Source organism: Odontesthes bonariensis, chromosome 7, assembly GCF_027942865.1.
Source record: "Odontesthes bonariensis isolate fOdoBon6 chromosome 7, fOdoBon6.hap1, whole genome shotgun sequence".
NCBI classification, from domain to species: Eukaryota; Metazoa; Chordata; class Actinopteri; order Atheriniformes; family Atherinopsidae; genus Odontesthes; species Odontesthes bonariensis.
Window position 1 is genome coordinate 38,726,833 of NC_134512.1, and position 25,915 is coordinate 38,752,747.

A 25,915-nucleotide genomic window follows, 5' to 3' on the forward strand; every position below is an offset into this window, starting at 1 on the left:
TAGCGATACCAATTCCAATACTTTTTCCTACTACCATCTACTTTTGTGTAGGGGAGACCAATGTATCATAATTAATTAAGTGAATGCATAATCAATATGCAAATTTGAATTTTCATGATTATTTATTTATTATTATTTTTATAATAATATTATTTATTATTAATATTTATTTTTTTTACTTTGTTTATTAAAGGGGTCCCATGTAGCATGAAACAAACTGGTGGAACCTCTACAAGAAAACCTCAATTTCTCTGTTTTGAGGTTGTAGAGCACTTCTCGCACCCAGCGGACATGTGAAGGGGAGTGAGAGACTTTCCAATTCAGTAAGATCAGCCTTCGAGCAAGTGGAGTGGTGAAAGCTATGGCTTGTTTCATTGCTTTCGGCAGATTAGAAACAGGGGGGATACCAAAAATTGCAGATATTGAATTAGGAGCAACCAGAAACCCATATGCTTCGGATAGGGGATTTGAAAATTTCTGTCCAGAATGGTTTCAGCTTAGGGCATGACCAGAACATGTGTGAATGATTAGCAGGGGAAAGTTGACATCTGCCACAGGCATCATTACAGAGGAATACATTTTTGCTAGCCGTGAATTGGTATAGTGAGCTCTGTAAACAACTTTGCATTGAATTAGTCTATGCCGGGCACAGATGGAAGTTGAGTGCACCAGAGCCAGTGCAGAAGTCCATTGTTGTTCTGTAAACACAATGTTAAGATTCTCTTCCCAAGCTGTTTTGACTGCATTTGCAGATGTTGATGTTTCTGATAGCATAAGCTTGTATAGAACCGAAATACATCCTCTAAGACTGGGATCAATTGAAAGGAGAGAGTCTAATAGGGTTTCTGGAGGGCGATTCGGGAAGTAAGGAAACAGCTTCTTAACATAGTCACGAATTTGAAAAAAATGAAAAAAATGATGTTTTGGAAGGTGGTATTTGACAGATAGCTGTTCAAAAGACGAGAATACATTTTCAGTATAGAGATCTACAATTGATTTAATTCCATTATCATGCCAAACTTTGAATGCTGAGTCCTGTGATGGTCCAAACATAAAGTTTTTAAACACTGATGTCAGGGCAGATGAGTGCAAAAGGCCGAGCTGTTTCCTAAGTTGGTTCCATATTTTTAAAGAAGTGGATACAACAGGGCAATTAGTTAAGTGCGGGAGAGGAAGTTGTGAGCACAAGACTGAGCGAAGTGAGAACTGGGAGGACTTTTTCTCTAACTGAACCCAAACCGGTATAGTGTCTTCTTCATCATTCATCCAAAATACCAGTTTCTGCACATTTGCGGCCCAGTAATAATACCTAAAAACTGGGATTATTATTATTATTTATGATGATAATAAAACACAGGAAAAAGTTTTCAGGCAAATAAAAATACTTTTATTAAGTAGCTCAGGAATGTTTATAGAAAACTCAAAACTTGCTAATCTGCATTTGCAATTAACAAGCTCAAGATTTTGAAATGTACTAATTGAGCATGAGAGAAGAGCGGTGTTGTACGGCCAGTCGGTCACTCTGTAAATGCCTGGAGTTGTACAGAAGAGAAATAGAAACTTAAGAATCCATCTCTTCACACAGGTATCGATCAATACCCAATACCAACGTTAGTATCGATACTATCGATATTTTAAATCGATCCGCCCAGCCCTACTTTACGGGTCACATGACATTTTTGTGGGCTTTTGATGGTGTCTTTGTGATCTCTTCAAACAACACGTTCATGTGGATGGCTGCGCATGTACAGGGCTCACACACATGTTTTTGTTCGTTTTACACTGGTTTTACATCCCGTAACAGTAACCAAAGAGCAAAACATTATTATTTTATGAATAATTATGATTACAATTAATTTAATTCCAATTGGCTTGAATTGGACTTTATTATCGAAGTGCCTTGAGATGACATTTGTTGTATTTGGCGCTATATAAATAAAAATGAATTGAATTGAAAACATTGGCCAAATTCTCTCGGGTTACTTCGAACTTACTTTCCCTGAGCTGATTTTTGTTCCTTTTTATTACGTAATAAGATGCAACCGTGAATCCAGCTTCATATTCGCAGCTTTTTGACTTGACAGTTAAGGGTAAAGGCAGAAAAAGGGGATCATGCGGCAGTATTAAGACTAGGGATATCCCGATCCGATCACGTGGTTTCAGACTCGATCGGAATCGTCAAGAAAAACGTACATTTCCTTCTGTACAGCCAGAGGAGGAGAGTAAGAATTAGGAGTGCAGTTAAAGCACATTACTGCCTTACTTTAGAACACTGGGGAACTTTTATTTGCTCATTTGTTGACATGCCTGCAGGTATTTCAGGTTGAGCTGCTGCTCGTTTTTATATCAGACATTGTTGCATTAAACTACAACGTGAAGAATTAGTTTACAGTATTCCTTTTTTTGTTCAAGCTACCTCACACAAGGCAAGGCAAGTTTACTTGTATAGCACAACTCAACTACAGGGTGATTCAAAGTGCTTTACAGAGACATTAAATAAAAAGCATGATTTAAATTTTAAACAAAATAGAAAGAAATAAGAACAATAGATAAAATCAGATAAAATCAGTAGTTAAAATGTGATTAAGTTTTGAAACTCAAGCTTCAGATTTGGAGCTTTATTCAAATGCTATAAGTGTTAAATGATAAATTGTTGTTGTTCAATTGTTTTTAAAACTCAGACAGAGGGGTGTCCCCAACAGTATAATTAGGATCCTGTCATACTGGTATGCCAACCAGACCATGCAATTCAAATGGGGGGAGGTGCTCTCTACCATTTGGGGTGGGAAATGGGGTTCGACAGGGTGGATTACTCTCTCCCGCTCTTTTCAATATTTATATGAATGACCTGTCTGAGCAACTGAGGGCCTGTAGGACAGGATGCATGGTTGGGAATGCACTGCTAAACCATCTCATGTATGCCGATGATCTAGCCATCTTCTCCCCCAGCAGTACTGGGCTGCAAGAAATGCTACATGTTTGTTCCAATTATGGATTGACTTTTGATGTTAAATACAACTGCAAGAAAAGTGTTGTGCTTATATGTAAAAGTAAGGAGGAGAAGGATCTCACTTTTCCTTCTTTTTATTTGGCGGGGCAGGCTTTACCTGTAAGTAACAAAACAAAGTATTTGGGACATATAATTACTGACCAAATGTGTGATGATGATGACATCTTAAGGCAGCGCCGCATGTTATATGCACAAGCTAACATGCTGGGAAGGAAGTTTCACTGGTGCACTGATAGTGTTAAAATTAGCCTCTTCAAGGCATACTGCACCCCCCTGTATACTGCCCCCCTGTGGGCTAAGTATAGAAAGGGTAGCCTGCAGAAACTTCAAGTTGCATATAATGATGGGCTGCGCATTCTGCTTAAGAAGCCCAGGTGGAGCAGTGCAAGTGAATTGTTTTGTGGTGTAGGGGTCAACACATTCCATGCATTGTTGAGGAATTTAATGTATAAATTTATCTGCAGATTGGATGGTTCATGTAATCAAATTATTATGCTGCTGTCAACTCCTGCGCTTAGTGCAGTGCGATACATACATGTCATACATGTGGAAACACTGGTACAAGTGTCTTTTATAAGTGTGTTTCTGTTTGTCTTTATGTTTTGTCTATGTACTGTGTTTTGATTTTTGAAAATGGACCCTGAGTCTGGAAATAAAGTTGATGATGATGATAAAATAAGTGAATAAAATAAAAAATCAGGGACATCCTGGATCTGTTTCTTCGCCGTTCTTCATTTTTTTAATGTACTGTAGAAGTATCGGATCGGAACTCGGTATCTGACTCGGACTCGGGGGGGCAAAAGAACCTGATCCGGACATCCCTAATTAATTCTAAGACCATCTCAGAGGAGGTCCAGTTTAAAACCATCAGAACCACAGCTGGAGATGTGCACAAACAGTTTCTAAAGAGGCTCCGTATCATCATCTTACCTGAATGTCCACCAGGAAGAACCACTGCATGCAGTAGACACAGGTGAAGATCCAAACCCCAGCAATGATCCGCTTGGCGCGCGACACGGTGCACACGGTGTGAGCTTTCATGGGGTGGCAGATGGCGATGTACCTGCGTATGACGAGAAAACGGGAGGTCACTTTTACCTTTTTTATATTTCAGTTCAGCAGTGAGCTGCTAATGCATGTTGTGTGAGAGGCATTTCATTCATTATTCATCCATGAAAAAGGAAAATGCACGGAGAGGTGCTGTGAGGATTTTTCTCTAATCTCTTTGAGTTTCCGCTCACACAGAGACGACCAACATGGAAACCGATTGGATGTGAGAGGCGTTTAATCATTGTTGGTACTTTCCAGACCTGCATCTGTTATCAGGGAGAATCCCGGGGCAACTGTTCAAAGATTGCAGGTGTGGCAAACTGAGCATTTTTAAAATGATAGCGCAGGGCTTAAGAGCTTAACCTGCCATCACATTAACAGAAAGGTTTAGTCTGAAAAAAAAAAGAAGAAGAGATGTTCCTCTGTCACAGATACGGTTCAGATCGGATTGTTGATCAGTGGCCAGTCAGATGAGATTTGTTTTCAGTGGTAAAGCAGGAATTTAAAGGTCAAGACGGTGGTATTTAACGCATGTTGTTGCTGCATCGTGTATGTTTGATAAATGATGGATCAGCTGTAGGTCCCAGGTTTGATTTTCTGCTTCAACTTAAAATATTAAAAGGGTGAGACAGTTAAAATAATCCATTTATTCACCCTAAGCTCTTATTATTTACCCATTTATTTACCCTAACTTCTGAGGTAAATGCTGTACTGTGTCCTACCACCACTATGCAGATGACACTCAGATCTACGTGTCACTGACGGCAGGAGAACACGGGCCTGTAGATACACTGTGTCGCTGCATCGAACAGATCAGTGTGTGGATGCAAAACAATTTCCTCCAGCTAAACTCAGACAAAACTGAAATCATTGTCTGTGGCCCACAGAAACAAAGAGAAAGTGTTATCAGTCACCTTGAGACTCTCTCTCTAAAACCTAACTATCAAGTTAGAAATCTCGGGGTAATATTGGACTCAGACCTGAACTTTAACAGCCACATTAAATCTGTAACATCAGCAGCTTTTTACCATCTAAAAAACATTGCCAGAATCAAAGGAATAGTGTCTAAACCAGACTTAGAGAGACTGATCCATGCGTTTGTCTCCAGCAGGTTAGACTGCTGTAACGGCCTGCTCACTGGGCTCTAAACGGGCTATAAGACAGCTGCAGTACATCCAGAACGCTGCTGCTCGAGTCCTGACTAGAACCAGGAAATACGACCATATTAGTCCAGTGCTCAGGTCTCTGCACTGGCTTCCTGTCGCTCAGAGAATAGACTTTAAAACAGCTCTGCTTGTGTTCAAGTCTCTTCATGGTCAAGCACCAAAGTACATCTCTGACATGTTAGAGCCATATGAACCAACTCGGGCTCTGAGAACCTCAGGGAGGGGTCTCCTGCCCCAGGGAGGGGTCTCCTGCTGGTGCCCAGAGTCAGGACTAAACAAGGTGAGGCTGCATTTCAGTTTTATGCCCCTAAAATCTGGAACAGTCTTCCAGAAGATGTGAGACAGGCCTCAACTCTGACAATGTTTAAATCCAGGCTGAAAACAGTTCTATTTAGCTGTGCATATGACACCTGAAAGTGTTTTATCTGCACTCTTCACTTTTTAATTAATTAATTATTTTTAATGTTTTTTTTCATTTCTGTTATTATTATTATTATTATTATTTTCTTTTTAATGATTTTATTGCCTTCTTGTGATTTTATGTAGCTGTGAAGCACTTTGAATTGCCTTGTGTACGAATTGTGCTCTATAGATAAAATTGCCTTGCCTTATTATTTACCCATTTATTTACCCTAACCTCTTTTTATTTACCCATTTATTTACCCTAACCTCTTATTATTTACCCATTTATTTGACATTTTGTACTGGTGCTGCCCCCGCGACCCAATCCCCGGACCAGCGGAAGATAATGGATGGATGGATGGATGGATGGATACTGGATGTTCGTTGATATTACTCCGCCATCGCTAAGAAAATAGTTCGAGCATGAACGAGCTGTCAAATAAAACACGCCAGAAGCAACTTTTCGCAACGAAATTTGATATGGATTACCAGTGCACACCAGTAACCACTCCAGTGAGTACATGATTTTGAAAACGGACGTTTATGGTGCTTTTACGGACCTTTAAGGACATGCATATGACTTGCCGTTCTGAAACAGGTTGAGAAGAATCAAAATTAGGCAAATACCGGAGACAGCAGTAAACATCAAAAAAGCGGTGAGGGGGGTTCTAAAACATTGCAGACGACTCAGAAAAGAGGCTTAATGTTGAAAATACCGCAGTTCCCCTTTAACACTTTCCCACTGAAAGCTAAATTCAAAAGGAGTTTGCAGCAGAGAATGTTAAAACCTGCTGCTCTGTAAGGATCTCTCAGTGGGACACGTCTACGCAGCGTTAGCTTTGAACTCAGAAGAAAAGGGCTGGGCAGATCGATTTAAAATATCGATAGTATCGATACTAATGTTGGTATTGGGTATTGATCGATACTTGTGTGAAGAGATGGATTCTTAAGTATCTATTTCTCTTCTGTACAACTCCAGGCATTTACAGAGTGACCGACTGGCCGTACAACACTTCTCTTCTCTCGCTTCTCTCACGCTCAATTAGTACATTTCAAAATCTTGAGTTTGTTAATGGCAAAATCCAGATTAGCACCCCAATAAAGCACCCTATAAACATTTCTGAGTTACTTAATACAAGTATTTTTATTTGCCTGAAAACTTTTTCCTGTTTTATTATCATCATAAACATGATTAATTAAAGGAAAATTTACAAAATAATTAAATGATCATGAAAATATTGATGATGCATTTACTTAAATAATTATGATACATTGGTCTCCCCTACACAAAAGTAGATGGTAGTAGTAAAAAGTATCGGTATTGGTATCGCTATCGGGAAAACTGGCCGATAGTGTATTTACTTGGTATTGGATCGATACCAAATTTTGCAGTATCGCACAGCCCTAGTTTGCAATTTTAGTGCCTGAATTAAAACAAAAAGCAATTAAAACTGGAAGTAAACACAGTGTAGTTGAAAATAAGGAAGTGGAAAATGGCGGTCCGAAGTCGGCCTGTTGGTCTCAGCTCCAGAATCCTGTTTGCTCCATCGATGTATTTGCCATGGTTGGAGTCCCTGAACTGTCAGTAAATCTTGTGCTAACTCCCAGATGCAGATGATAAGATAGCATCTTCACCAGGGGAATGAGAACTTATTGCAACGTTGCACCGTTTCTCCTTGTGCTCACATCTTAATGTTTCGACGGACACTTTCAGGGGTTTCGTTCTCTCAACATAAACGTCACAGCTCTTCTTCAGCCTCGTCGGGTTCTTAAGTCATCAAATCATGCGAAAACAATTTCAGAAACAGTCTTAACATAAATTCTTCTCTTTATATTTGCAATGGTTTAAAAAAAAATGGGCATCAAAATAGGCCAAAAATGATCATTGGCTTGTATCAGACAGGTTTTGACATATCCCAGATCTTCATTTCTATTCATGGTCTGTTTTATCTGCCAGTGTTCACGCTGCTTTGCTCTTCAGCGTATAATAAAGGGCAAAGCACTTTTTAAACTCTTTTACATAAAATTTCAACTCAAAACATTCTGGAATGAATGATAAATGTCATCCACTCTGAACAACACAAGCCAGTAAAAGCTGGTGTAACATCCTCACCTCTCCACGGTGAAGGCGGTGATGGAGCAGGACGACACGTTGATTCCCAGGTACTGAAAGTAGGTGATCCCAAGGCACCCGGCGTCTCCGAATATCCACGTGCCGGTCAGACTGTCGGCCACGTTCGGCAGCCCAGCCGCTACCAGCACCGTCAGGTCGGCTATGGCCAGACTCACCAGGTAGCAGTTGGTAGGCGTCTTCATGTGGCGCGTGGTCAGGACCACCACGACCACCATGATGTTGCCTATGATGCCCATCCCACATACGAGCAGCACCAGGAACACAGACACCGTCTTATACTCGAGTGAGTCAGAGACGGCGATGTTGGAGCTCAGAGAGATGTTGGTGGGGGTGTCGACTCTAGAGCTAGCGTTGTCGGTCATGTCTGCTGCGCTTCTTAATCGAAGGTGAGATTCATTTGATAAGTGATGAGGGCCCTGACTCCGAAGTGTTGGCGTGTTTTTTCTTCTTCATTTAGAACTATTTTTCTCATTTAAAGTGTTGGGAGCTTTGATGTGTAGCAGATGTATCTGATGTATCCCAGCAGAGGAAGCTTGGGATGGCTGCTCGATCAGTGGAAACGTCCCATTCTGGTTCTCTTGTGTTCCTCCATCGTTACCTTTCACTGGACCCCTCACCGCTGTCCTTTGGACGATTGGAGGTGAGTCGATTTATCCCAGAACTTCCAAACTTAACTCGGTCCGCCGATCTGCCACCTATAAATAAAGAATGAGTTTAGTTAATTAAACAATTGGAGGATTTACATTTAAGGTAAACACAAGAAACTTGTGCTAAAGAAAAAATGGACCAGACTCAGTGAATAATTCCCTATAATATAGACCAGTGAGCATTGGGGTCATCAGGTGGGAACCTCCTTTCATCAGTGTTTCGTCTAGTTGGGCCCACGACACCTCCAGGAGGCTAAACAATGATCACTGGCGTCCCAGAGTCACCCCCATAATGCCAGCCATCACTGCTCCTCACACCACAACAACCATCTTTTTTTCCACAGCCACAAGCTACCCCAGCCTCTCACCAACTGCACACCAGTCACAGCGGGGTGGGGATGCAAACCCTGGTTCGGGTAGGGGGGAGAAATAGAAGTGGTAAAGATAAGTAGGAATGGGATTCAAACCCTGGTTCGGGTAGGAGGTAGAAATAGAAGAGGTAAAGATAAGTAGGAGTGGGATTCAAACCCTGGTTCGGGTAGGGGGTAATGAAAGTATAGAGGGTGCCAAAGGTGGAGGCAGGACAAGACACACCAGCAGATTCAGCAGACAAACTCACCTAAACAGTCCTAGAGTCACTAACGATGCCAGCAAAACAAAGCAATACAGGCCAACTCACCTAAAATGGCCGCCTGGTTTCAAAAGGCTCACATGGGCTGCACCCGCCACTTAAATATCTGGAACTTCTTCTTTGCTTTTCCAAAAGTCTGTTTACCCTAAGTGCTGCCCCTGCTGGGCCCCCAGCTGCTATTGCTTCTTCTAATCCAGATCCACTGACTGGACTTTACTGACTCATCTGACACTTCCTTCACTATTTTCCTCACACTCTGTCCACTTACACCGAGCTCCCTCAGCAACGAGACAACAGACTTTGCAACAAATCCTCTACATCCTACTTCCACTGGACAGATTCTAACCTTCCATCCTCGCTGCTCTGCTTCTGCCCCCAACTCCACATACCTAAGCTTTTTCCTTTCATATGCTTCTGCTACTAAATCCTCCCAAGGAACAGTCAGCTCTATGAAATACTCTCATTCTACTCCTACACCACAAGACTATATTAGGCCTTAGATTTGTAGAGGCTATCTCCTGGGGAACAACAAGCTTATTTCCTAAATCTACCTGCATCTCCCAATCACAAGCATCCTCCATATTTACCTTTCTCCCCCTCTTGAACAAACTGAATTACACAGAAAACACAGAAAAACAGTGGTTTCTTTTCACATTCTGCATCTACGCTGGCCTTGGAGTGCCAGTCTCTGGGTTGTGCACAGGCTTCCATCGTCTTGGTTTGACTGGCTGCTCCGGTGAAGATAAACACATGTCTGACAAGGCTTTACATCTGGTTTACTACTATTAAGTTACCTTTTCAGTCCAATAAAAGGTTTATATTTCTAAACTCATGTGGGTTTCCATTTAAAGTCAGGCTTTAAGATGGGGGCTCGTCCAGGATCATTTGAAACATCTTGTGGAAACTAACCTTTGTTTTTTGTTTTTTCTGTAGGTTTATTAAAGGTTGACACGGTAGTGTTCACTGAATGAGTCATCGCACTTTAACTGAAAACTGGGTGACTTTAGCTCCTTCAAATACTTGTTAATTATTTTGCTTTGTCTCGTCTTATCACATTTTTCTCATCATCCCAGCTGAGGTTTCGCTTCAGAGTTTGGTTGTGGATTTTTCCTCTGATCTCCTGTTTCAACATCGAAAACATCATTAATTCTTGGAACTACTTTGACTATTTCCTCTCAGACGGTATGAAGGTAAGATGCTTCATGTTTTGTCTCATGAATTTCTCTTAATTTACAAATAAACATCCATGTTTACATCTCAGACCTGCAGCACATTAAAAACAGTCACGTTTCCTTCTCCCACTCTGTGATGTTTCCTTCTGGATGCTCCTTTGGCTCTTTGCTCCATTTCTTCCAACAAAGATCTGGAACACTGATGGCTCTGACCACAGCACACGTTTCCACCGTGTGACGCTCCATCTCAGACGCCTCCGAGCCCAGAGAAGTGGACGCCGCCTCTGGACCGGGTTAACATCAGGTTTCCAGCTTAGGCTTGCTCCCTCGTCTTTTACACTGAAACTCCTCCAGATTCCCTGAATGCTTTCATGATATTCTGCTCTGCAGAGGGAGAAATATGCAGATCCCTTCCAGTCTTTCTCTGAGGAACATTGGGCCTCATGCAAGAACCGTTCGTACGCACAGATTTGTTCTTAAATCGTGCGTACGAGTGATTTAAGAGAATTTGGGCATTCACCAATCTTTTCGTATTTTACGTTTTCTTTCAGGTAAGAACAGAATTCACGAGTGATCCAGAGCCGTCGTAGGAGTTCCCTAAAATAGTCCGCTGTTATTCCAATCAAGTTTGCTTGACTAATGGATTGTATATTTAATTACTTTGAAGCAACATAAATAAATATACATTATACCCCATAATGATGCTGACATTATTCTGTTTGACTTAAATTATGCACTAATGGAAGGTTAATTTGAATCTGTATATAACAAGGTTAATGGGAAGCGTAACCAGCGGCTGATTTTCTACTTTCGGATGCCTTAGCGCGTCAGGCTCTTGGAAGAGACCGTGTGGAGACAGATGAATGGCTGAGATCGCGATTTAGATTGCCAAGGACTGTGCTGCTGCAAATATGCAGCTTCCTAGAGCCACGACTCCAGAGAGAAACACGCCGATCAAACCCAATTCCACCACACATACAGGTCCTCACCACCCTTGGATTTTTGGCCACTGGAACCTTTCAGAGGGAGATGGGAGACAGATCGGGGGTGTTCCAGTCCTCTGTGAGTCGTGCGCTCCCCTTGGTCATCAAAGCTCTCATCAGTTTATCACCCATGGTACATCAGATTCCCATACACCGCTGTCCAACAAGTACAGATTAAGAACGACTTTCATGCTGTGGCTGGACTGCCAAACATAATCGGAGCACGAGACGCATATACGCATCAAAGCACCCGTAATTCCACTGCTGACACTGCTAAAAATGACAGATTTTCCTTTTTGGATCTCAGAAAGCAGAACTTCAGTCTCAGAGCCCGTAAAGTTGTTCTTTTTGCGCCTTGATGCCGTTTTCATGACTCAACATTCAACACTGCCTGGCACAGGAGAGAGGAAGCACAGCTCCTAATATGGTATAATTTTGGGTGTGGAGTATGCAAATCTACTATCCTCGTGCCCCTTAAATACGCACACGTGGGATTCATCATTTACGCAGGTGGTTTACACACTTTTTCCGAAGATAAGAGCGTTTGTTGAATCGGACGTGGCGTGTTCGTACGAGACCTTCGTTCGAAAAAAGTAAGAGAAATTTAGAATAAAAATACGAAGATTTTCTTGCATGAGGCCCGATGTTTTAAACACATTTGTGGACAAACTGGAGATCCTCTGAACATCTCTGCTCCTCACAGACTCATCATGGAGGCTGTAGGACCAGATCCTGGTCACAGTCAGCTGTCTGAAATTACATCTATATCTTTTTATACTTATACTGGAATGTGTGAAAGGCCTGAAATGGAAAAATGGATGTTTGTCACTAAATTAAATCACGTTAAGAAAAAAACATGAAACATGGAATCCATTTTCTCTGAAATGAAATGAACGTAAATCCTGTTCTTTAATCATTTTTATTATTTTGCGTATTCCATTCCGTCCCAACCTTTTCTGATTTGCTGCTGTTTTTTCCCCTCTGGTGTGATGAATTATTATGATTGTGACACAAACACAGCCTTTTCATTCTGACCTGGGTTGAAAAGTGTCTCGGTTCTTGGATTTATGGCTTCTAAAAGATGTTGGAGCCTTCCTTTCATTCTGCTTCATGTTGACCTGATTTAGAGCATTTCAGCACATCCCTCAGTGACACATTCCCTGTTCTGACACGCACCCAAAGGTATTTAAGATTAGCTGAGGTCCGCGGCCTGTTCCGGCTCGAGGAGGCAGCCACTACAGGATGGTAAACAGCATTCATGAAGAAACATGCTGTGACATTTAAAGGATGATTGATTGTTATTGACGTTCTGTCAGCTCCAGCCGGTCAGTGCACTCTTAACTCTCTCATCAGCAGAGTTTCCTTCTGCAGAGCCACTCACTGAATGCTTTTACTTTCTCCCCACTCTGTGAGAACTCATGAGGCCATTGTGGCTGGAGTTCAGGGGATCAGATTCTGCAGAACAATGAGACGGTATTTTATAAGTAAAACTCCTAACCTGCATCTGAAGGCTCATTAGATAACTTCGCTGATAAGGAGTCGTACAATTCTTCTATTCTATTCTATTTGTACATTTAACAATAAAGGTAAAAAATAAATTTAACTGAGCAGACTGAACCAATAAGAAATATAGGGTATATGGATAATTACCTCCACCAAGGAGGTTATGTGATCGCCCGAGTTTGTTTGTTGCTTTGTCTGGATGTTCGTCTGTTCGTGCTGCAATCTTGCGACCTCCACAAGGTGGCGCGACCTCCACAAGGTGGCGCGACCTCAAGGTGCCAAAGCCAGACAGAGCCAAAGCCAGATAGAATACATAGTGTGCGGATTGAATGCATATTGCGCGGATTTGCTGTAATTAGCACAACAAAAGATTGCAACGGCAAGCCAGTGTGCATAACTGCATATAGCGTAATGAGAACGGCGAACACTGCTTCCCCACAAAACATTATAATAATAATAATATTAATAATAATAATATTTAATAATAACGGCGAACACTGCTGTTCAATAATGAATAGGGAGAAGGGAATGCCTCTTCTGCTGACAGCGCCAAACAACAAGTAGCCCACATCAGGAACGTATGTCCATACATGGCTCGCTATCCACAGGTAGGTTGGCGGTTGGCGGAGGTCTGCACTCTCTGAGTGCATTTCTTGTTAACATTATATTGTACTGTGATGATATTTGTGCATATTTAAACTTGATGGTAATCTGACAGAACGATGGTGCACAGAGAGGAGGGAGTCACACGTGAAGCTGTTGGGATCAATTCTCTCCAATCAATTAAAAATATCAGGACATGATGGAAATCCCATCATTACATTTGAATCTGTACATGGCTCCATTCTTTGGGCCTCAGTCCATCATTAAAAGACAAGACTGTTTTTTTGACATTGGGCCCTTGATTTCACATTATAACATGATGTTCTACTCACCCCTGCTTGTTGTTGGTCATTTGGAGCTGTTCCGAAGATATTCGAGAGGCGTCTGGCTGCTCTCTTGAGATATTCGGCCATGAAACGGTTTCCTATGGGCAAGCTTATACAGGCACAAACTATGCTGTTTATAATTTATTAATTACTGTACACTAGCACTGATAACGTGGAGGTGCGTCGCTTACTTAAAAAAATCCGGGTTACTGTAATTTTGAATTTTTGTCGTAAAGTGGGTGTTACTGACGTCCTCGTCGTGCTACTACCACAGACAGCCCACAGACCCACTTTACGACAAAAATTCAAAATTACAGTAACCCGGATTTTTTTAAGTAAGTGACGCACCTCCACGTTATCAGTGCTAGTGTACAGTAATTAATAAATTATAAACAGCATAGTTTGTGCCTGTATAAGCTTGCCCATAGGAAACCGTTTCATGGCCGAATATCTCAAGAGAGCAGCCAGACGCCTCTCGAATATCTTCGGAACAGCTCCAAATGACCAACAACAAGCAGGGGTGAGTAGAACATCATGTTATAATGTGAAATCAAGGGCCCAATGTCAAAAAAACGGTCTTGTCCTTTAAGGATAATCTAAATCATTAATCCGAAGACCTTTTTCCTGCCGATAAGAAGCTGCGATTAATGGATGTCTAATAAATCATTCTGCAACACTTTGCTGATATTAACTTTTGGGTTAAAAGGTGGTGTGAAACCTGACATTTTGTGTTCTTTTGTTCATCTTCTGATTCATTCAATGCACTCCTGAACTAGCTGCCCTGTGGAAATGTGCTGGAGGACACTTATTAATATTTACGGCTACTTTAATGGGTCACTAATGTTCCTGTGTTTCTAAACTGTCTTGTTGTGTAACTGCAGCGTTTAGCAAAGAAAACACTGAGCAAAAACGAGGGGTAGGAACTGAAACTCAGCCTTTGATGGGAATTAGATAAGGATGTTTCCTTTCCTCTCACCATTGTGCAGCAAAAGAATGAGTCCCGATCAGCCTCATTTCTGTCTGTTTCCTTCCCAGCAGCCAGACTTTCTTTAATATTTCTGCCCTGATCAACAGTTCTGCAGCTTCCTGAAGCTCTTTGACAGTTTTCCTGCTTCTTCCCTCATCTTCAGTCCAGTCCTTGTACCTGAGCATCTTCAGAGGAATGTGTTTTTTCTTTGTTAAGCCACTTAACTCTGAGCTATGAACCATTCAGGCAGGAAAAAGGCTCCTAACTCAAGGGATGAACCAGTGTTGTGTCCAACTGAGCAAAGAAGCCGTTTTAAACTGGATCTTTAGGCACTTTGTTCCCAGCAGCCTGTCACAGAGATACATCATTTGTTCCCATTTCTTTAGCTGCATCTGTGAAAAACAGCTTCATAGTTTCAACGTTTTTGTACATTTAAATTAAAACTGCTTTCAGTTACCAAAAGAGTCAAATTAATATAAGAAAATCAGTTTAAAAAAAATCCTAAACCCAAAATAATAAACGTTATCACGTCTCAAAGTAGAAAAGTAGGGAAAAAAACGACAATAATAAGAATTATATGTTATTCAACATCAAGAAAAAGTAAATAAGATTAATTTTACAGCTTAAAAAAGGAATATGAGATATAATCTAATGACTAATTATGGAACAATTAATATAAATTACATGATTAAACTGTTTTATGCCACCAGAAATGAATAATCTAGAAGCTCTTTGTGGGTTTTAGACTGGAATTAAGATTTGTTCCCATTTCTTTAGCTGCATGTGTGAAAAACAGCAAAGATAACACAGTGTGACAGACAGAAAACAGGATTTCTGCAGCAACAAGGTGATTCCCAAAGAGCTGTTAGCTGAAAACTTGGCATATCTCATTTGAGGAAATTGGAACTATTGCCTATAAATGCAAAAAAGAAATGAAGAGGGATTCAGGACGTTTGTAAAGTAATTAAGTGTGTCTGTGGGTCTTTGTGTTGTTTTTTGACAAAATAATGTGTTCCTGTTCACAACACACCACATTCTGATCAGACACTGAGTGTCTGGATTTCTCATTTCAATGAAAATCTTCTGACTGGATGACTCTCCCCTCACATTTTTCAGGTGAATGAAGGAAATGTGGCTGCAGTTACCTGAGACGTGTCTTTTATCGGGGACGAATGTGTTGTCAGAGTACATGTTTTATACCAGAGAGCCAAAAAAACCAGCAGAAATCATCTTTTTACATGAATCCCGCAGAGCTCAGATTCAGAACCAGAGCTGAAACTGGCTTTAATGACATCTGGAGTGCTTACTTATGAAGACACAATATTCAAATGTAGCTTTTAGGCACCCCACAATAGTGCACTCAAGATGCATTTGACATAATAATCTGAGAAAACACAGAAAAGCGTGTGATCATTTCTGCTCTCACGCTGCACTTATGATGCCTCCTGGTGCATTTCTGGAACAGCTACAGCCACATTTCTGAAACCCTGGATGGCAGGAGAAGGAACGCGTGGAAGCCATTTCTCACACTCTCACAGCTGGAAATGGTTTTCAGGTTACTGGGGAACAAAGCGTTCAGGTTTAAAGACATTTGTTTGGAGTTTTTTACGCTAATTAAGCAGCGTGCGACACAGTGAAACTCTTTTCCTCCAGACAAACACACGTGCAGCGGGCCTGCCCTCCTGAGGGCTTCCTCCAATAAATTGAGGTGGACACGAAATGAAAAGTAATCAAGTTCCACTGTTCTGCCATCAGTCAGACCACAACCACTCTTTGTTCCATTATACGTGCACACAGGGTGATTTCCTCTAACCAGCGGAGGCGCTTCGGGAGCAGCGATTGGCTCCTGAGGTTCAGCGGTTTGCACTCAGAGATCTTCAAGATGAGAAATGGGAGAGGAGGCAGCTTCCTTTATGGATCTGACATAAACCTGCGTTGGACTTATCGATGGCTTTATGTCTCATTGTGAAGGCAAACAGAGGAAGATGATTCCCCTGGGAGAGAGAAGAGAAAAGCAGCTTCATCCCACAGGATGAAATGCAGCTCCAGCATTTATAAGGACGCACTGGAAAAAATCTAAATCTTACCAAGTATATTTGTCTCATTTCTCGTCAAAATATCTCATTACACTCAATATCAGACACAACTGCCTAACAAGCACCATTTCTTTTGCCTACCGATGTTGAACGCACTTATTGTAAGTCGCTTTGGTTAAAAGCGTCTGCAGAATGACTGTAATGTAATTTCAGCCAGATATAGGGACTTGTTTTAATACAATACATCTGGAATATCTTATTAAATGAAAAAGTCTTGAAAACAAATTGTTTTGAGTAAGATTTCATATGAAACAAGCTTTTTTTTTTACATTTGAAGAAGTTTTTAAGCTAATTTCAAGATCACTTTTATCTCAAAAATCACAAATATCACATCTTATTTCAAGAAATCTTGACAAGCCGATTTTCACTAGTTCCATTGGCAGTTTTTTTTGCTTATTTCAAGCAAAAACGTCTTTTATTTGTTGTTTTTTTACTTATTTTTGGAGGGGCATTTTTTCCAGTGCGAGCACTTCCACGCTCAGACGCTTCAGCTCTTCACAGAGAATGGACAAAAGTTCCTGACAGTCAGAGATCTGTGGCAGTGAGGCACATGGAGGTTAGTTCAAATACTCGGACCATATTGGGTCTGGTTGGGCCCATATTCCCTCAGCTGTGATGTCATTGTTCACCTCCTTCTACCTCCTTATCAGCAACATGTTATAGACGTGCACTAATACACTGCTGACAGTATGCAGACATGTTAAAATATGCAAAGGAATCCGTAGAGATGGAATAGAAATAGAAGAACAGAATAGAAAAATACTTTATTCATCCCCCAATGGGGGAAATTCAAATTAGTCAAGTAGCTCAAAAAAATTATAAATATTTACAATGATTGTATATTAACAACAACAACAATAACACAAATTCTAGTAAAAAATACTGATACTAACTAATAATAATAATAAATGACTAAATAAACAAATAAATAAAAATAAATAAACGTTTTGGAAAAAAATTGTTATTGGAGCCGTGAAAATGTAGTAATTTACAACCTTTAAAGCTGTACTAAACATAGTGTTTCAGTTTTATAAAAGCAGACGTAGGTACCATATACGGGACGATTTTTAGCCCATTTTTTATTTTTCTGTGGGCACGTAAGACAAAAAAAGACACAAATATAAGGCACTCTTAAATCTGTGTCTTATAATGATGCTGAATCGCTGAAGTCGAGCAGCAGAAGACGACAGACATCGTGTGAAGACTGCCGGACCTTTTCTGGATGAACTAAATGTGTCAGAGTGGTTTGTGTCACTGTTTATGAGACAGGCTGTTTATTCTCAGCATGCCGCCCTGCTGGAACTTAAACCTGATCATTAACTGGGTTTCCATTCAATGGACAAACAAAGCGAAAGCACTCTTTAGAAAAAAAAAAAGAAAAGAAATCTGAATCAGCCGAGTGTCCTTCAACTGTTTTCCAGAGAATGAATATGTAAAACATCTGTAGTGTCATCAGAGAGCTGAGGATGTCCTGACAGCAAAAAAACAACTCAATGGAAGTCCATTAGAGGAACATCTGGAATATTATATCATATCTGGAATATTGTATCATATCTGTAATATTGTATCATATCTGGAATATTATATCATATCTGGAATATTGTATCATATCTGGAATATTATATCATATCTGGAATATTATATCATATATGGAATATTGTATTATATCTGGAATATTATATCATATCTGGAATATTGTATCATATCTGGAATATTGTATTATATCTGGAATATTATATCATATCTGGAATATTGTATCATATCTGGAATATTATATCATATCTGGAATATTATATCATATATGGAATATTGTGTCACATCTGGAATATTATATCATATCTGGAATATTGTATCATATCTGGAATATTATATCATATCTAGAATATTGTATCATATCTGGAATATTATATCACATCTGGAATTTTGTATCATATCTGGAATATTGTATCATATCTGGAATATTGTATCATATCTTGAATATTATATCATATCTGGAATATTGTAGCATATCTGGAATATTATATCATATCTGGAAAATTGTATCATATCTGGAATATTATATCATATCTGGAATATTGTATCATATCTGGAATATTATATCATATCTGGAATATTGTGTCACATCTGGAATATTGTATCATATCTGGATGTTGTCATATCTGGAATATTGTATCATATTTAGATGTTGTATCATATCTGGAATATTGTATCATATCTGGAATATTATATCATATCTGGAATAATGTATCATATCTGGAACATTATATCATATCTGGAATATTGTATCAAATCTGGATGTTGTATCATATTTGGAATATTGTATCATATCTGGAATATTTGATCATATCTGGAATATTATATCAAATCCTGATATTGTATCATATCTGGATGTTGCATCATATCTGGATTTTGTATCATATCTGGAATGTTGTATCAAATCTGGATATTGTATCATATCTGGAATATTGTGTCACATCAAGAATATTACATCATATCTCAAATATTATATCATATCTGGAATATTGTATCATATCTGGAATATTATATCATATCTGGAATATTGTATTATATCTGGAATATTATATCATATCTGGAATATTGTATCATATCTGGAATATTGTATCATATCTGAAATATTATATCATATCTGGAATATTGTATCATATCTGGAATATTGTGTCACATCTGGAATATTGTATCATATCTGGAATATTGTATCATATCTGGAATATTGTGTCACATCTGGAATATTATATCATATCTGGAATATTATATCATATCTGCAATATTATATCATATCTGGAATATTGTATCATATCTGGAATATTATATCATATCTGGAATATTGTACCACATCTGGAATATTATATCATATCTGGAATATTGTATCATATCTGGAATATTGTGTCACATCTGGAATATTATATCATATTTGGAATATTATATCATATCTGGAATATTATATCATATCTGGAATATTATATCATATCTTATTATATAGATATTTTAATCTTTGCAGGTCAGATGAGATTCACAGAGTTGATTCGTTTTCTTCAAACATGCATCAAGTCTTCTTTGAAATGGACTAAAACAAAGTGAGTGTATGAATATTTAGTTTTATTTTTGTCATTTCATTTAACTTTTTGTTACTGATATCTTCTAAATGTGAATAAAGATGGTGATGGAATCCAGTGCACTGCTGCCAAAGGCTCAAAGTGATCTAATGAACACTGGACAAAATGAACCCAAGACCATTAAAGTGATTGTATCTTATCTAATCCCACGTTGCCTATCGGTTTCGGACTGTTACTGCGTGATTCCCTGAGGCCAGGCCCCGTAATCTGCAGCCTCTTTCACACATTGTTGCGTCTTACAGGCAGAAATAAAACGTCCTTATTAACACACTGCTGTTCTCACACAGATGAAGCCAGCACCTAGGGATCAGCTGTCTGTTTCTACATTCCTTCCCATCTCAGACGTGTCACACAGGACATGATGCGCAACGGGGGGGGCATCAGTTCTGTCTTTAAAAGGCGGAAAGATACATGTGAAAGAGGCCAGTAATTCACCCTCAACTGTCACTGTGCAAATTAAAAAAGATAATTAACGAATTACAGGATTTTTTCCAGAAACGTTCCTGTCCATGCCTGTCTTTGCTCTCAGCTGTGACTCACGACGGGCCGTGCACAGACGATCATCACTGAACTTATTGCATCTCTAACAGCTCAGAAACCTGCAGCTGAGATCAGGAGAACGCCACCGCTGTTGAATTTCCTGATCCAGCCCTTATTTCTTTATGTGTTGCTTCCAGGCCGCCATGTGTTGCTTTTTCTAATCTTTAAAAGTAGTTCTAAAAGCCGCCTGAATTTCCTTCAAGAAGCCTGGAGAACTATTCCTGAAGACTCCTTAAAGAAAGGACAGAAAGCTCGTCTGAGAGGGTTCAGGCTGTGCTGGAGGAGAAAGGAGCTCAGAGCAGATATTCACTTTAAAGCTGCTCAGAACTGAACTAACTCTGCTTCTGCCTTATAAAATATACCCATATTGATGTTTCAATAAATCCCTGCATCTATCTCCTGTTTTCCTGGAATTATGTAAATAAATGAGGGCTGGATCAGGACCATCTGCTACATTTTGATCATTTTATCAGCTTTTCATCCACACAACAATGAAAGATTAGAGATCCCGAGTCATAAACTGCTCAGTAACACAATAATTAAAACACTTTAATAGAAGAAATAATAACTTGACAGTGAACATACACACAGTCCTCCCTGTCGATCCATCAAATCTGAGCTTTTCTGATAAACATTTGCAGGTTGCAGCATATTTCAGCAAAGAGGGGACACAGATTTCTTCTTCATTTTTGGCCAGAGCTTCCACAGAGGAACCCAAATGACACAAATATACCAAACTGAGAGGAAAGACTTGTTCTCTTCCTTCAGTTCTCATTTCTTTCCTCCTCGCTGTGCAAAATAAGACTGAAAATCATCACTCGGCTGCACTGTTTCCTGCCTCAGTTGGAATAAAACTCACTCGCCTCCTCCTGAGAGAGGGTGATGAAAAGAAAAAGCCGGTTACAGACGCAGCAGCCGGGGGTCAGCAGGCGGGCTGAGCAGCCAAACCAAAAGGCAGAAGCAGGTTGGCGAACCTGCAGCTGCTGCACTGCTCAGCCCGAGTGACAGTGAGGCAGCTGAGTGCTCGATGTTTAGTGAATTTCACTGAATCAGCAGCTCGTCCTGAGTGGAAAAAATAAAGAGAGCAACAGGAAGGTTTTGGTTGTGTGGAGGGTCAGTGATCGGCTGAAGCTAAACACCAGAACAAAAGAATGCAACTCCCTTTTTTTTACATTTCACTCATAAAAACTCATCTGAAAGAACAGATATTATGAAATAAAATCATCTTTCTTTCCTCTGCAGAAGCAGGAAGGAAACTTCTAATTCTTCTTTTCTCCTTCAAGGGAAATAAGACCAACTTACCTTTGCATCAGCTCCATCCAGGATGTTTTTTAATCCTCATGAAGTAAACCTCCCCGGTGAGTGTGAGCGGCTCCGGTGGCTGTTTACAGCAGCAGAGCCATGCTTTAAGTGTGCACACACAGAGCGCAGCTACTCCAGCTACTCCTGCCCGAGCGCTGTCACTCTCATGCACACGCACACTGGAGGCAGCGCTGCTGCCTTCAACATAAAAGCACACCAACACCTCTTTGGTGACGTCACATAAATCACATTCTGGATGAATATCTTGCTGCTGCAGCTCCGCACATGTTGTTTACTTCTTTGTATCTATTGGAATTTTTCTCATGAGATTTTTTTTCCCGTGGAAACACACATTTTTAATTCATAACGCTGGTTTGCATGCTGTGCTGCTAGAAGTGGAATCTGGAAGTTGTTTGCATGTGGACTCAGCGAGCTGAGCTTTCCACACTGGAAAAAAAATCAGTCTTACCAAATATATTTGTCTCATTGAGTATCTTATTACACTTAATATAAGACACAACTGCCTAACAAGCACCATTTTAGCCAGATATAGGGACTTGTTTTAATACAATACATCTGGAATATCTTGTTAAATGAAAAAGTCTTGAAAACAAATTGTTTTGAGTCACATATCATATGAAACAAGCTTTTTTTTTTCATTTGAAGAGGTTTTTAAGCTAATTTCAAGATCACTTTTATCTCAAAAGTCCTAAATATCACATCTTATTTCAAGAAATCTTGACAAGCAGATTTTCACTAGTTCCATTGGCAGATTTTTTTGCTTATTTCAAGCAAAAACGTCTTTTATTTGTTGTTTTTCTTACTTATTTTTGGAGGGGCATTTTTTTTCCAGCGCAAAGCCTGAGAAAGCCTCGGTACAGATGAGTTGAAGAGGAGACGTCGAGGATGCAGAGCAGGAACTAAATAGAGAAAAAGGAGGAGGAAGTTTAAAGCATTTCTTCTGAATGAACTGAATTGCTTTAGATTAAATGATTATTTATGCCTTGTTCATGCAGCGTTTACCAGAACAGCAGTTTCAAATGTTTTCACAAATAAAAAATGAATGTAATGAAAACTCAAATGAACAGCTTCACACACACAAAGCAGTGAACATGTGACCACTTCATGGTGATATCTGATGAAACTGAGCTGAGAGCATGGAGGTGGAAAGGCCACCGGGATGCATGGGAATCTGTCTCATCTCTGTGGTTAATGCTCATCTCCGACAGAAAGTCGGAGTGGAGCTGGACAGAGTCCATGTGGAAGCAGCTCAGAGCTGCCCGGCCTCTCACGCTTTCTGAAGTCTGCCCTGGAAAGACAGAGCTGTGCCAATCATCTCGGTTAACATGTTCCTTCAGACTTCATCCCAATCACAATCCTGCTCGTATCTGTCATGACGAATCTGTTCAGCGATGCCTTCCAGCCTTTCATCAGAGTCTGCAGCAGCTCGTGGGCGACCGTCTACTCTGGCCTGACCTCCTGTTCGGGTGTCATGCGGATGATTTTCTGCAGACAGGTTTTCACCCCACCGGACAGGCTTGGATTCCATGTCTCACTTTGCATGTTTGGTCTGTTTTCATGAGATCAGACCTGAATGGTCACGACTCTCTGATCTGCCTCATCCCAGATCCAGTTCCTGTGGATCTCCTCATGATCCTACACAGAAGAACTGAAATCTTATCCTCTGTTTTGAGTCATAAAACAGTGAAGAACTATTAAATCTTGGTGTGTTTTACTACAAAAACCCAGAGACAACGATAAGGTTTAAACCAGTGATACTCACTATTGTTTTCACCAGAGCCACATTGGCAGCAAAATCAAGGGTAGAGCCACTTTTATGGCGACATACTAAATTTCCCTTTTGCAAATATGCATTTCTACATATAAAACATCCCACAAAAAAAGAAACAACACAGCCAATACATTTTCAATTAAGACCACATTTACCTTAAAGGGACAGTTCGCCTCTTTTGACATGAAGCTGTGTAACATCCCATATCAGCAACATCATTTCTGAACATCTTCTTACCCCCTGCTGCGTCCTGTGAGCAGAGTTCCAGCCTCGTTTTGGTGTTGATGAAGGTAGGCCGGCTAGTTGGCTGGGGTTTAAAAAATAAAGCGTTTTGCTTCTCAGAACAATATGCGTTCAACAGAGTAATACATTTGCATCACAAAATGGTTCTCCAGGAAAAAGTCAGACCTCACAATCTCTTGGCCCTATTTTCTCTCCCTTCGTATCACTGCCTGCTGCCGCCTGCCGACAGCCGCGCCTGTTACTGTGTTTGCTGCTCGGTCTGCACAGCAGGCAGTGATACGAAGGAAGAGAAAATAGGGCCAAGAGATTGTGAGGTCTGACCTTTTCCTGTTTTTTGCCCTTTTTTAATTAAAAACCGATCCATTTGGCCTGCATCTGGCGCTGGCTAAAGGAGCTAGCGTGCTCTGCGGTTTAAGCGGGCTGCGTTGCCAGGTTTAACAGAGCCCCCTTTAGGAAACACCATTAAGCCTTAATTAATACTTAATGAAAATACTTAATACTACAAAAACGCAAACTTAATAAAAATACTTAACACTGTGCAGTATTCGCTGTGTGTTATTTGAAAAGATGTATTGTTACCTTATTGTTATAAGCTACTATGCGAGTGCGAGCTGCCAATTAAAGCTTGAGGAGCTGCGCAGTGAGTATCTCTGGTTTAAACAGTGGTAATATGTGGTTAGTTGTAGTGTTTCGTTTATCTTTTTTACCGACATACAGATCAAATGATGAATACGGTGAAATCTGTGTGCTGAAGGGAGGATTGAGCTTTTCTTTGGCAGTGACAGCATTGTTCTCCATCATCAGTGAGCAAAGATCAGCAGGGGGCCGGACCCCCGGACCTCAGGATGAAAAAGGATGCGAAGCAGGTTTTCTTTTTATTTCTTTTCTTTCCTTTTTCCTTTCCTTTTGGGGCCATGGTGCTGGCACTCCTCTTCTCTTTGGGAGGGAGAACAACACCTCGCACGTGCATCGTCTGATTTTAAACGTCTTCGCCAAGGGAGTAACTTTGATTTTGACATTGGTGGGGACACAAAAGTGCTCCACGACAGTTTTTTTTTTTTTTGCATTACCAATCATAAGTTAATGGCATGCAGATGCTGTTAACGAGCCATCCTAATGTTTAGGGAGTTGGTCTTTAAATCACAGGGTTGCAGGCTCAAATCCCACGATTAGGCTACCTCTGTTTACAGTGACCTTGAGCAAAACAACTAACCCAACATTGCTCCAGAGACTGTAACCAATAATGTGTTCTTAGAAGTCGCTTTGGATAAAAAAAGTCAGCTAAGTGTTATGTAATGTAACTCATATAATGCAGGGTATCTGCACATTTTTATCAACAAATTTAATGACTTTTAAGACCTCTAAGAATAAAAATTAAGACCATTACCACGGCAAAAATATATGTAAAAACTACACTCTAGGCTGTTCGGTGTTGAAAAAAAGTCCAGTGTGAAATGTGTGCTTCAGTGATACTGAATCAGTGTGTCAACATGATCGCATAAGATTCGAACGCACAAGGGAACACTACACACTACAGGACAATCGTGCCCAATTGTCACACATCTGCGAAGGAGCGTGTTTTCGCTGCCATTTGTCTGTCTGTTTGTCTGAGGCTCTGAGCAAAATAAATCCATAATTGAACCTAATTTTTGAGTTATGTCTACTGTGCTTTTACCACTAGGAAAACGATTTTACCACCCAAGTTAACTTAAACCAGAACTTTGGACAACTCACGTGAAGCACAGACTATGGACAGTGACTTTGCATTGCATAAACCACACGACAAAATCAAATTTCCTTCGGGATTAAGAAAGTATCTCCAATCTAATCAAATAAATAAAAACGAGCACAGACCGCTCATACAGTCAATGGCACGTAGCCTACCCATAGAAAAAATACACACTCTCACACACATCACACAACCTGACTATCGACTGCTAACAACCATGATCAGTAACCTACACAAACCCAGACACATAATGGCTCGGCGGCCAGCAATCGGATAAACCAATGAAGTGAATCAATCCTGTGAAAGAATGAAAACAAGTGAATGAAACCTGCACTCACCCATTATGAAGTTAACTCTGCCAGCCCCATAATCTTGCCCCTGCTCAGCCAACTCCTTGACGTCGGGTATGGTTGGTAACATTACGGCGGCTAGCATTAGCAACGAGGCTGCTAGGCTTGCTAAATCGGTAAGCATTAGGCTACTGA

General features: G+C 40.2%; 1 protein-coding gene across 1 annotated transcript in view; it reads right to left on the bottom strand.

The window, feature by feature from the left end:
• trhr2 (thyrotropin releasing hormone receptor 2) overlaps window positions 1-21,801 on the bottom strand; it is a 45,584-nt gene extending 23,783 nt beyond the window's left edge. Inside the window, exons 1-3 of the mRNA XM_075470770.1 lie at window positions 21,667-21,801; window positions 7,742-8,457; window positions 3,941-4,073 (exon numbers count right to left, since the gene is read on the bottom strand). Of these exons, the coding sequence (XP_075326885.1) occupies window positions 3,941-4,073; window positions 7,742-8,124 (516 nt within the window). The 5' untranslated portion in view covers window positions 8,125-8,457; window positions 21,667-21,801. The remainder of the gene's footprint in view (window positions 1-3,940; window positions 4,074-7,741; window positions 8,458-21,666) is intronic.
• Between the last annotated feature and the right edge of the window lie 4,114 nt (window positions 21,802-25,915).